The 13,844-nt window shown below is 41.7% G+C and overlaps 1 protein-coding gene across 3 annotated transcripts in view; it reads right to left on the bottom strand.

Moving 5' to 3' along the window:
• Nucleotides 1-7,990, bottom strand: part of RNF217 (ring finger protein 217) — a 133,991-nt gene extending 126,001 nt beyond the window's left edge. Inside the window, exons 1-2 of one of the 3 annotated variants that reach the window (XM_008007172.3) lie at nt 6,534-7,990; nt 876-6,257 (exon numbers count right to left, since the gene is read on the bottom strand). In XM_008007172.3, coding sequence (XP_008005363.3) covers nt 5,793-6,257; nt 6,534-7,415 — 1,347 coding nt within the window. In that variant the 5' untranslated portion in view covers nt 7,416-7,990 and the 3' untranslated portion in view covers nt 876-5,792. Of the gene's footprint in view, nt 1-875; nt 6,258-6,533 lie in introns of those variants that run through there. The other 2 variants (XM_008007171.3, XM_008007169.3) reach the window with 2 other exon arrangements.
• Nucleotides 7,991-13,844: the final 5,854 nt, after the last annotated feature.

The raw sequence follows: 13,844 nt of genomic DNA, 5'->3' as shown, positions 1-13,844 counted from the left end.
TACACCTTATAATTCTATTAGATATATTCATGGTTTGTTCCTCCATTTGCATCATGAAGATCTCTTCTCAAAAGTCCCTTCGTAAAACATATCCTCCCTGACGACTCCCCCCAAAACTATAAAGTTGTCAAGGAAAACCCCTCCCCAATATCACCTTTCCCTTATTTCTCATTCTCCATAGCCTTTATTATCTCCTAATATGCTAAATAATTTACTTATCTCATTGTCCATCTCCACAGCCTAGCATATAATTCCATGAGGTCAGGAGCTTTAAATGTTTTAGTTTCTTGTATCCTCAGAGCCTAAAACAGTGCCTTATATGTAATAAGTATTTAATATGTAAATGAATTAAAATGAAATAAAAATACATGTGAGAATGTTTACAAGATAGATGTCCAATAAATGGTTTTTCTTACTGTTTGTAAAAACTTACAAATTCAAGTGCAATTATCCCAAAATTGGTGGGGCAAATAGTAGTGATAAAGTTGATAGAGAACGATATAAACTAGGAGCCATTCTCCCATACACATTGAATTTTTAAAGCAAAACTTCAATTTGGGAAGGTTCATTTTGTTTATAATGTAAAACCCTTCTGACAAACTGAATTTGAAAAAAATAAATATTTTTAAGTATGTCATGAATGATCCAAAACAAACTGAGCAAAACTGTGTTTTCTTTTAAATAAAGGCAGAAAATATTTTGAAATGAACAAAATACATACATCTTTATATTTACTAATATATTTCCAGCAACCAAAAATGGCTGAGAAATATTTATATTAAGAAATGAGTAATAGATTTATAACTTTGGATTAAACATAACAGAAGGAATAGTAAGTAAGATTAATAAAAAGATAGCTGGTGTCCCAGAACTGGCTTAATAAAAATCTGCCAGAGAGAAAGAAGATCCATAGCTGTCTGATAACTTTTTTAAAAAAAAGTTTATTTATGCCATCAGATAAAGCTGGGAAAAATACTGCCAACAAGGCTATAGGATGGTTCCTTTAGAACATTTAATACATTTATAAAGTATCTCATGGTGCTTGTCATACAGGTAGCCCACTAAACGCTTGTTAAATGCACAAAAAGTACACTGATAAATGAAAAATTATAAGAAATTACCGCTCAGGTATGCCTACCTTGTCCATCACAAACCCGTAATAAAAAAACTGAGAGTTTAAATTCTAATGATCTCTTTTTTATGTCTTTTGTATCAGGAGTTAAGGAAGAGTCTTCAGGTATAAAAGCTGAGCTCTACTCTAGGAGGGAAAAATCACACTCCAAAGGTATCAGCTGATGCCTTAGGTCAGTAGTACTTGTAGTGTTGTTTGAGATATTTTAGGCAGTGGAACGCAATGCAAGGTTCCTCTATGTAGTCTCATCTCCAGACAGCTGGAAGAGAAAGGAAACACCCATGCAACATGCCTCGGAAAAAGTTCTGCTGGCCCCAGGGCTTAGCACTTGACAGAGGATTCCTCTAGAGAAATCAAATGCCAATTAAAATCAGATTTCAAAAAGTAAAAGAACAAGGGAAAGAAAAGAGAAAAATTATTAAAGAGCAATGATGTAGAGAGTGGAGGAAAATAATGGAATGAGTAAGGCATGAAAGCAAATGTTACTACACCCCCAGACACACACACACACACATTTTGCACACAGAAGGATAAGTTTAAATATGCGTTAATTCCCACTTTTCAAATTTTTAGAGTGACTTCAACAAATTTCAGTCTCGTATTATTCTTTACATTTTCAGGACTACCAAAACCATGACGGGCATGACAGGTTCTATAAATTCACCTGTGTGAAGACAACTGCATTCAAACTCAACACTGAACATGATGGTTTCTAAAAACATGCAGGGTGCTTTAAGGTTTAAAGGAAATGAATTTATGGGGCCAGGATCAGTGGCTCATGCCTGTAATCCCCGAGCACTTTGGGAGTCCAAGACGGGCGGATCACCTGAGGTCAGGAGTTTGAGACCAGCCTGGCCAACATGGTGAAACCCCGTCTCTACTAAAAATACAAAAAATTAGCTGGGCTTGGTGGCAGGCACCTGTAATCCCAGCTACTCGGGAGGTTGAAGCAGGAGAATCGCTTGAACCCGGGAGGCAAAGGTTGCAGTGAGCCGAGATCGAGACATTGCACTCCAATCTGGGCGACAAGAGCGAGACTCTGTCTCAAAGAAAAAAAAAAAAGAATTTTTGTTACACTTTTACCCATGAAGATTTGGATGACTCATAATTTAATAATAGGATATATAAGCTTTCACCTCTGGGTCACTGATTCGAGGGTGACTACAGTAGACAGTCATTTTAGGACTTTATCATCTAGCAGCTGTTTTGTTCACAATCTGTAGAAGAAATGTGTTGCTTGTATCTATTAATACTCATTGGACAGGTGTATACATTCCAAGTTATATGCGTCTGCCAATCTCCAGCACTTTTAGGCAGAGTGGTGGAGTCCACAACAGCTGTCACCTTTAGCAAACCCTTTGGCATCCTCATTTCTCTTCCTTTCTTCATCTAAAATACTAAATATTAATATCTCATATGTATGACAGATTTTTCTCTCTAAACCAAATCATAAAAGAAAGATTATCTGTGGAGGATTTCTGAAATGAACATAGTATCATTCTATGAAACAAAGAAGGCAACAGAAAATATTTCCTCCTAGGAAAATGTGGTAAAGGCCAAGCCAGCTGAGAAGACCAATACTGAGAAGGGTTAAGAGACCTACAGGATATTGCAGGCATCCCTGGGACTACATGCTTTAGCCATATTCACACATGCATACACAGGTCACTGGGAAATGTACTTCTGAAATGAATGTGCCAGAGATTTATGTACATGAGCAATATAATATAAGTAATAGAACTATCTCTGTCCTGGAGCTCTACAGCTTCTAAATCAACATCTACTGTGGTGCTAAAAATTTATAATCTATTAGTCCACCCCTTCACCATGACAATCAGAAACTGGATGACACCCACTGCACTGTAAAGTTATTCCACTAAGAAGGGCTCCCTAGCCACAGTCATGGCAATAACTGGAGAAGAACTATGTTTTGAAAAATAAAACTACAATCTTATACACAGCATAGAGGTACTTAAGTCACCATCTAATTTGCTATGTCTATATTGAAATATTGATGACACCTACCAATTGGCCTTTGTCACAAATTAGTCCATGGCACTGCTGAAAACATACTGTCTAAAAATCCACATTCCTATCTTCCAAGTTCATATCTTCTTTCAAAGAACTCTGCATCTCCTTTTAGAAAAATATTCATTTAACCAGGCAATAGTCCAACTCACATTTAATATGCATTTTAATGTTGGCATGAAACGTTTAATGGGGACTCTTTTATTTTCTTAAATGATGTTAAATAATGCACTATGTGGCACAAACTAAAAGAAATGGTGGGAAAAAAGTCACTAATAGCTCTTTATCTCAAATACATCATTTTTTGTAAAGGTTTTAAGAACCTTGAAAGTTTAGGCTTGACACATTTGCTTCTGTCAAACCTAAGAGAACTTTTAAGATGAGAAAGAAAGCACTCGCTATGCCCTTTTGATGTGGTTCAGTAGCACAGAAAAATAACAATGCAGTTTGATTTTGTTTTGCTTTGGAACTGGTGGGTTATTACAGATTGTCTGCAATTACATTTCATTGATGAGGAAATTAAGGCATAGAGAGGTTAAGTGACAGAGAAACACAACCTTTGAGTAGAAGGGACCATAGAATTGCCATAGATCAAAAATATTACAACCACAATCCTGTATTTTTACCCACTGAAAAAGGCTATTTTATGTATAAGCTACAAGTTTATCTAAGCTCTTTAATTATAAGTTTAATTACAAACTTAGCAAACCTGTTACTTTTGTCTGCTTTAAGCCTTTGTCTTTTGTTTTAAATATCAAGAAGCTCAGAACAGAATTTAGTGCCAATGCGGAACACCACTTCCTAACCTTGGTTTCTGGGGCAATCTCAGTGCTTTCATAAATTCAGTAGGTTCTGGTTGCCCATCTGTTATATACCAGACAATGCTATAGATGCTAAAGATACAGAAGTGTACAAATCATGTGAAAACTTCTGTCGTGACTTAATGAAGTGTAAGACAGAGTATGTTAGTGCTATGGAGAAAATGAAAAGCAGGAAAAAAGAGAGCATGTGGGGTGGTCAGTGAAAGTCACAGGGGATGACATTTCAATATAGCCCTGAAAAGGAGTACAGTGAGCAGATAAGAGGGCCACAGAGGGAACCTTCCTGGAACAGGTAAAACCAAGTACAAAAGCCCTGAGGTGAAAGCATGCCCGGTATCTATGACTCATCTTTTTGTTGTGTTTATTATTTTAAATAATGTATATTATTATTATTATTTTATTTATTTTTTATTTTTTTGAGACGGAGTTTTGCTCTATCACCAGGCTGGAGTGCAATGGTGTGATCTTGGCTCACTGCAACCTCTGCCTCCCGGGTTCAAGCAATTTTCCTGCCTCAGCCTTCCGAGTAGCTGGGATTACAGGTATGCACCACCACACCCAGTTAATTTTGTATTTTTAGTTTCACCATATTGGTCAGGCTGGTCTTGAACTCCTGACCTCAGGTAATCCACCTACCTCAGCCTCCCAAAGTGCTGGGATTACAGGCGTGAGCCACCCCACCTGGCCAATAGTGTATATTATTCTTTATTGAAAGTCCTGGCAAATACTTTGGAAGAGGTTAGGAACATACATACAATCAGAAATGCTGCAGACAAGCTTCAGATACTGTATCACCGTAGAGTAGTTTTTAGTGGTTGTACTGTACATTGCAATGACCACTTGACTATCTCCCTCTTGTCTCCCTACCACCATTACTAAAACTTCCTAAAACTAACTTATGAGATTTAACAAAGAAAAAGAAAACTGCTTTGGGGAAAGGGCCCACCATAAGGAAATCAAACTGCTAGTTAAAGTGCCCCAAGCCACAGTGACTACCTCCCTTGAATTTCTGGTACGTGTATCCAGCATTCAACAGGAAGTGCTATCTGGAATTGTTACTCTATTGACATCTCATCCCATGCTACCTTGTATTGTTCTTTTGTACACATCTGCTCTCACAGTGACTTCCCTGGAGCCAGGCTTATGTTTTGGAAATGTCTGAATCCCATCACAGGGCAGCGAAATCTGTTTGAGGATGATGATACAGAAACTACCACAACCAGCAGCAAACATTCCTCCTGTTTTTAAGAATCTCTGTAGATAACGCATGAAAGAAACAACAGTCTCTCAGAGGCTTTTAAATAATCTCCACTATTTTAGCCAACTTACTGTTTATGTAACATACCGTTATAAGTGTCTGTTTGCATTTTCAGTTAGGGACTGTATACACTTTCAGTCTAGACCCAAGCATGAGTTAGCCACAAAACATAGCGGAATCACATGGTATGGAGCCCAGTTCAGTTTGCCCCCAGCCAATGTTATTAAAAACACTATGATGTGCAAGGGACTCAACATGAAGCTACCACATACGGGACTCTAAGACATTGTCCAGACAGTCTAACAAGACAAGCAGACACGAAAGAAACAACTTCAGTGCATGTAAGATAATGTAAGATACTGTGAAAGTATATAAGCAGTGACTTGGAGGGTGAAGCAATGCTTCACAGAAGAGTTGGCACCTGAACACACAGGGTTTTGAAAGATGAATAGGCCTAGGACAATTGGACACAGGATCAAAGGGCATTCAGGATTGTGCAAAACACTGGCAGACACATCACAGATTCAGAACTGCTGGAAGAACGCATTCACCCTCAGTGAAGGAAAGCTGGTCTGGTGCACTCTCGAGCTTTCCAAGAAAAAAAACAAGTTTTCAAATAAAAGCAGAGGAAGAAAGTTTCACCAGTACTTGTTTTGAGAAACCTCTTAGCCTCTCTTTGCTTTGTTTTGCTCTTTCTGTTTTGCTTCCCTCTTAAAGAGTGCTGGCTTAAAACCTCAGTGAAAAAAAAGTACTTCAACTTTACTGTGGAAAAAGGAAACTGAAAAGTAGGCAAAGGCCAAGGGATAAATTTTTTTAAACATTCACGCTTTTCTGGAATATATAAATGAAGCAAAATTACAAATTCATGTATTATGGGTCTAAAATATTTATTCCAATTCTTTTCTCCACCAGCTCCATAAATATTTATTCTATGCCCACTGCTTGTTAGTTTCTGGGATACCAGGACGATGAGGCAGTCTCTTGCTCTCCTCCTTTGAGCAAGCTCGTGCTTGCAATCCTGTATAAGAAATAAGAGGAGGGCAAAGACTTGTATCTTGTGCCTTCTACACCTGCCAACCATAGCCTGAAGTTCACAGCAAAGTTAAATTCCAGTTAAGTCAACCAGTGAGGTCAAAATACACTTAAATAACAATCGAGACGTGAGAAACTAACAGAGATCCTCAGTAAGTGTGTCCGTCACCTCTTCGCGCGAGCAGGGAGATCAGATTGAGAGCAGGACCTCCTCGCCAGTGATTTGGAATGATAAATGGGGAAGAGAAGGGGGTGAAGTTACCTGGGCGCTCAGGTAGACTTTGAGGCACTCCTCGCACACGGCCTTCTTGCAGCAAGGCAGGGGCTTGATGGGCTTGTCTTCCAGGCACACCCGGCACATCAGCACCATGAGGGGCGCATAGGGATCCCCTACACCGCCCAGGCCAGAGTAGGGTGGAGCTCCCAACAGGCTGGGCATGGAGAACGGCTCGGGCGCCAGGTAGAACTCCAGCTCGATGCTGCCGCCGTCGGGGGAGAGGGAATCCGTTGGGAGGGACAGTCGGGGGCTGGGGAAGGAAGAGCGGGTGCTGGGAGGGTTCAGCACTGGCGGAGCCCCAGGTGGCGACGCGGGCGGCGAGAGCTGCTCCGAGGCGGGGGCCTCGGGCAGGTCGCTCTCCACGCAGTACACGGAGCAAAAGACTTGTCTCTTGGCGAGGGGCGGGCGCCGCTGACCCAGCACGTCCAAGACCAGTCCGTCGGCTGCCCCCGCGCGGGTCCTGGGCTCCAGCTCCTCGCCGGGGGGCGCCTCCTGCTGTTCATCCCCTCCCTCTTTTCGATCCCCAGCTTCCTCCTCTTCCTCCTCCAGCTCCAACTGCAGTTGCAAGGTCTGGGGGTTGAGAGGCCCGGTGAGTGCCAGTTCCGCAGGCTGCGCCGGTGCTCGGCTCTTCCTCCAGCCCGGGGCCCCCAGGCTCCTCGCGGGCTCCGGAGCGCTGGTGTCCGCGCAGCCCCAGTCGCTTCCGCAGCCACCGCCGCTGGGCTCGGCGGAGGCGGCGCGCAGCGGGGGTGCCCGGGCGCTGTCCCCCTGAGGCCTCGGGGGCTCAGGGTGGCCCGCAGTGTCACCGGCCAGGGTCTGCGACTCCTGGGGCCCGCCGCCGCCGCTCACCGTGCTCTGCTCCTCGCCCATCGCCGCCCGCGGCCCGCGCCGCCGCTGCCCATCCAGCCGCCGGGACCCCCACCCGGCGCCGGCGGGCAGCGGGGGCAGTGGCTGGGCTCGACTCGCGGCTCCGCTTCTGCTTCCGGGTCCCTCCTCCTGGGCTGGGACGCCCCAAGTCCCCTCCAGGGAACCCGTGCTCCGGGGCCGAGGCGCGTGGGGAGCCTGGCCCGGCCCGCCGCTCCTCCTCCTCGTACTCTGGCGCGGCCAGGCACCGCCTCGGGGGCGCCGAGGGCCGCTCGCTCTGGGCTCGGGCGCGCCCGCCCCACATGCAGCTCAGGGCGGCGCCGCAGCCCCAGCGAGCCCCGGGCGGGACAGAGGGGTCCGGGAGGAGACTGCCGTCAGTCCCGCGCCATCACCGGTCCCGGCTGCCGGACGCGCGGCCGGAGGGCGGTGGTCAAAGGGTCGAGGGGCCTGTGGCGCCGCCGCGGCGCGCACCAGGAGGTGCAGCCGGAGCGCTGACCAGCCGCAGGGCCCCTGGGGGAGAGGCCGAAGCGGGCGACCTCCCTCTCCCCGCGCTTCACCTAGAGCCCTCCTCGCCGCCCCTCACCCCACCCCCTTGGTGCACACCTCCCCACACGTACACACGCGCGCAGGCACCCGCGCGCACACACACACACGCACACCCTGAGTGGGTGTGATCTAAGAGCTGAGATGCGCTCTCTCGCCCAGAGTTCACACTCGGCCTCAACAAAACCCTCAAAGCAGGCAGGCACCCCTTTGGTCTCCACATTCAGTAGAACTTCCTACAAAACTACTAAACACTCAGCTCTGGAATTAGAAAACGCTGGCTATTTAGGATGTCGAGTTCAGAGAAATAATGCTAAGGATTATGAATTCTAAATACTGTATATTACACCTCTGTTTTTCTGCCTAGTAGAGTAGAATCTTTGAAATCCATAAATAATCGAAAAAGTACTTTCGATCTACTTCTCCAACTGTAATCCTTACAAGAGTGGATAACTAATTTAAGATTTGTCCCTTTTTCTTCCCCTACAGAAGTGAGAAGTTTTTTGGGTTTTTTTTTTTTTAACCCTTTTCAGTATTCCAAAATGGATAGCACAAGGTGGAAAATGTCCAGGCCTAATTAATAAACTGGATCATTAGTGGAAATCATGGGCAGTTTCATTAGCATAACCATATTTATCCTCAAAACTGTTTCCAAAACAACAATTATATTTGAGCCAGAACTTAATTATGTGTTGATCTATCTTTATTTTACAGGAAGTATTACTCACCCAGACACTGGTGTGTTTTAGTTCCCTAAAGCCAATGAAAACATTTTTGGGAAGCCAGCCCTTGTTTTTTTTTCTCCTGAGAGGGAATTCAATGTACACATTCATGTAATAGCACGGAGCTGTAAAGTGTGTAGAATTTTATTTTTTAATCTCGAATTTGTTATTGGGTTGTTCTAAAATATTTTCCAAATCAGATGCAAATGATACAAACTAAGAAAGCAGTGTAATGTCAAAGAACATTTCCATCATATATGTGTGTCTGATGCTCAGTTCCAAGCAAAGGTATGAATTCGATGTCTAAACGCCATGTCATCTATCGGTCTGACACGAGAATGGAAAATTCTTATTTTGAAGATTAAATGCTATTCGAGGATTCTTTTCTTTTTTATCTCAGCTAAGTGATTTCCTGGTAACTGCTGTTTTCTCCGAATGATACTTTAAGTGCTTATTGTTTTAAAGACAGAGACAAGAAACCTACTTTTGTGTGCCTTTTGAGTGTGCCAACTGATGGCCAAGCCACTATTCTTTCCAGAGATATAACAGTAATCTGCGTTTTCCAGGTGACAACAGGCTAAAACCAGAGTAACAATAATGGATGCCAAAAAGTATATTCCCACAGCGTCTATTGGAATAAAACCCCTCAAAGTCCTCTTACAGTTTTGGGAACCCCTCCTCACACACATTTTTCACTCGTATTCTGAGAACTTGTTCTTCCAGTGTTTACCATTTTATTCCTTATCCCTCAGGTTCCAGCTTACTGGAAGTGGCTGTCCTCTACACCAAACCCATTAGAAGTCCCTGCTGGGACACCTGATGGTCGCCCATATCTCTGCTGCTTAAAACTGCAGCCCTTTATTCTTCACTACAGAATTCATCGGGCCTTTGTGAAAATAGAATAATATGTGGTTCCCTATTTCCACCCTCCAGATTGGCCCAAACTTGCCTGAATCCTTGACCCACCACCCCTGGCATTCAATCTAGCGCTCATGGGACTCCAGCAGCATGGAAATGAATTAAATTGAAAAGTTAACATGGTGGTTCCACCAGGAATTTTCTCTGAAGTGCATGAAGCACCAGTAATGATTGTGCCAATGGGATTAATTTTTTTAAAGAAAGATTGGTTGAAAATATTTTATTAACTAATATTTAATATTTTAGCAAAAATTCCATTTATGTACCACAAGCCTAATATTCTCAAAACTCAAACCATCTGCTCCATCTCAGGTTGTATACAACTGTTGATACAACGTAGGTACTATCACTAATATCCTGCTCCTACATCAAAGCCTCAAAATGTCTTAATCTGCAGTGAATTGTGTACCTTCCCTAAAATCCAGACTTCAGTATCAGAAAACTATGTCAGTTTTAGAATGCTGTTTTTTCTATTATTGCCTTTCTTATTCTGGCATTAAAACGTGACTTGATTTTGGCTTCCTTGAATTTTTTTTATCATTTTTATTAATGCATAATATTTGAATATATTTGTGAGATATACATGATATTTTGATACATGTGTATGATGTGTAATGATCAAATAAAGGTACACAGGAATTCATCACCTTGAACAGTTATTATTTCTTTGCATTGGAAACATTTCAAATATTCTCTTCTAGCTATTTTGAAATATACAACATATAGCTATAGTCAACCTACTGTGCTATTGAACACGAACTTAGTCCTTCTATCTAACTATATGTTTGTATACATATAACCAACTTCTCTTCATCTGCCCCTATGTTTCCAGTCTCTGGGAACTATCATTCTCCTCTCTACTTTCATGAGATCAACTTTTCAAACTCCCATATATCAAGAACATGTGATATTTGTCTTTCTGCGCCTGCCTTATTTCATTTAACATAATGATCTCCAGTGCCATCCATGTTGCTGTAAATGACAAAATTTCATTTTTATGGCTAAATAATATTTTATTGAATATACATACCATATTTTCTTTATCCATTCATCTGTTGATAGACACTTAGTTTGATTCCATATAAACCTATTGTGAATAGTGCTGTAATAAATATAGGAGTGCAGATGTCACTTTGATTTATTTCCTTTCCTGCTACTGGATAAATACCCAGTAATGAGATTTCTGGATCATATGGTAGTTCTATTTTTAGTTTTTTGAGAAACTTCCATACTATTTTCTATAATGGCTATACATATTTACGTTCCCATCAAGAGTGTATAAAACTTCCTTTTTCTATGCATCCTGGCCACCATTTGTTATTTTTTGTCTTTTTGATAATAGTCATTCTAACTGCGGTAAGATGATATTTCATTGTGGTTTTGATTTGCATTTCTCTGATGATTGATGATGCTGGGCATTTTAAAAATAAACTTGTTAGCCATTTGTATGACTTCTTTTGAGAAAGAAAGTCTGTATAAAAGAAAGTCTTTTAAGTTGATTTGTGTGATCAACTGTGTGAGTGATAGGTGTCTCGTTTCATTCTTCTGCATATGGATTACCAGTTTTCTCAGCATCATTTATTGAAGAGAATGTCTTTTCCCCAATCTGTATTCTTGGCACCTTTGTTGGAAATTAGTTGGCCATAAATATGTGGACTTAATAATATTTCTGTATTCTCTATTCTGTTTCATTGGTCTATGAGTCTGTCTGTTTTTATACAGACTTTCTTTTATACAAACAAGAAATGTCTATTAATTTCCTTTGCCCAACTTTTAGTGCAATTATTATATACATTATACTGTTGAGTTTTTTAGTTCCTTGTATATTCTGGATATTAGTCCCTTGTGGGATGACTAGTTTGCAAATATTTCCTCCCATTCTGCAGTTTGTGTCTTTGCTCTCTTGATTGTTTCCTTTGCTGTGCAGAAGTGTTTTAATTTGCTGTAATCCCATTTGTCTATTTTCCCCTTTGTTGCCTGTGTTTTTGCAGTCTTAGTCATGAAATTATTGCCTAGACCATTCTCCTAGAGCATTTCCCTTATGGCTTCTTGTAGTAGTTTTATAATTTCAGGATTTGCATTTGTATTTAATCCTTTTTGAGTTGATTTTTGTATATAGTGAGTGATAGGGACCTAGTTTTATTATTCTGTATATGGATTTTCAGTTTTCTCAGCATCATTTATTAAAGAGGGTGTCCTTTCCACAGTGTTTATGCTTAGTGCCTTTGTTGAAAACCCAGTTGGCTGTAAATATGCAGACTTATTTCTGGATCTCTATTCTGCTTCATTGGTCTAGAGTCTGTGTTTATAACACTACCATGCTGGTTTGTTTACTACGGCATTGTAATATAATTTGAAGTCAGGTAGTGTGATGCTTTCAGCTTTGTTCTTTTTGCTCAGCATTGCTTTGGATACTTGGGCTCTTTTTTATTGCATTTGAACTTTATATTTTTTCCTCTATTTCCATGAAAAACGACATTGGTATTTTGATAGAGATTGCATTAACTTTGTAGATTGCTTTAGGTAATATGGTCATTTTAACGATGTTCTTCTCCTTATCCATGAGCATCGGATGTCTGTCCATTTGTTTGTGTCCTCTTTAGTTTTTCATCAGTGTTTCACAGATTTTTTTCTAGAGATCTTTTACCTTCTTGGTTAAATGTATTCATAGGTATTTTATTTTTTTATTTATTTTTAAATATTGCAAATAGGATTATCTTCTTGATTTCTTTCTCAGCTAGTTCATTATTGTTGTACAGAAGTGCTACTGATTTGTATATGTTGGTTTTGTATTCTATAACTTTGCTGAATTTATCTATCATAACTAGGAGTTTCTTTGATGCCTTTGCTCATCTCTTCTCCTTCAGGAACACCCAAAATTTGAATATTTGGTCACTTTTTTGTCCCATACGTTATGTAGGCTTTGTTCATTCTTTTTTATTCTTTTTTGTTTTTCGTCTGATGGGATTATCTCAAAAGGCGTCTTCAAGTTCAGAAATTTTTCTGCTTGACTTAGTGGATTTTGAAGCTCTACATTGTATTTCTTATTTTATTCATTGACTTACTCAATTTTAGGATTTCTGTTGGTCCTTTTCTATGATATCTCTTTGTTGAGTTTTTCATTCAGATCATGAAGTGTTTTTTTCTGATTTGTTTGTGTTTTTTAATCTATGTTCTTTTGTATCTCACCAAGCTTCTTTAATTTCATTATTTTGAATTCTTTTTCAGTCAATTTATTTCTTTTTTGTTGGAATCTGTTGCTGGAGAATTATTGTGTTCCTTTGGAGGTGTCATGTTTCCTTGCCTTTTCATGTTTCTTGTGTCCTTGCACATGTCATGTAACAGTCACTTCTTAATATTTTGGATTGGCTTTTGTAAGGAAAGCCTTTTCCCATAGATGTATCTATGGTGTTGGTTGGATAGGGCGCTTTAGCTTTGATTCTGGGTGTGTGTAGTTTCTGTATGATTTCTTCAGCTGTAATCAGCATCGGTGGTATCTTTGAGTTCCTCAGTAGCTTAGGTTGCAATTGTTAGTGGAGGATGTGGTGAGGCTATTTTGGGATGGGAGACACCAGTTGGGCTGGTTATTGAGCTCTGATGGTGACAGTGGTGGCAGGACAATTGGGCCCATCCTTGGGCCCCCAGGTGGTATACACTGTCACTGGTGTTTGCAGGTCCAGGCAGGAAGCCAGGCAGCCAGGCAGCTTGCTTAGGTTCCAACAGTGGCAGAGGTGGGTCAAGCAAGTGGCCATGTCCATAGTCATCTTGGTGGCATGTGTGGTATCAACAATGACAGTAACAGTGGCAGGCCAGTCCTCAGGCCCTCAGGCACCACTTGTGGTTGCACGTTGGTGGGTGGCAGCCTTTGTGGTAGTGGCAAGCTGGGAGGGCCCATCCTCAAGCCCCCAGGAGAACTGCACAGACATCAGTAATGGCAGACTGTGTAATCAATCCCTAGGTCCCCAGATGACGCTTGCCAGCAATGACAGGCCTGGCACCAGGCGAGACTGTTCTGTCCTCAGGCCCCAGGTGTTACACGTGGCTGTAGGCTGTGGTGGCTGGGACTGCTCGATTCTCAGGCTCCCAGTTTATTTGCACAGGTGCTGGCAGGCTGAGCAGGCCTGTCCTCAGGCCTCTGGAAGGCATTCATGGGCACTGGTGGCAGCAAATGAGGTGGGTCAATTCCAAGGCCCCCAGAGAGCATGCTTTGGCACCATTGGCAGGCAGGCTGGGTCTGTTGTTAGGCCCAGCT

This window comes from Chlorocebus sabaeus, chromosome 13, assembly GCF_047675955.1.
Source record: "Chlorocebus sabaeus isolate Y175 chromosome 13, mChlSab1.0.hap1, whole genome shotgun sequence".
Lineage (NCBI taxonomy): Eukaryota > Metazoa > Chordata > Mammalia > Primates > Cercopithecidae > Chlorocebus > Chlorocebus sabaeus.
This window is presented reverse-complemented; position numbering and strand designations above follow the sequence as displayed.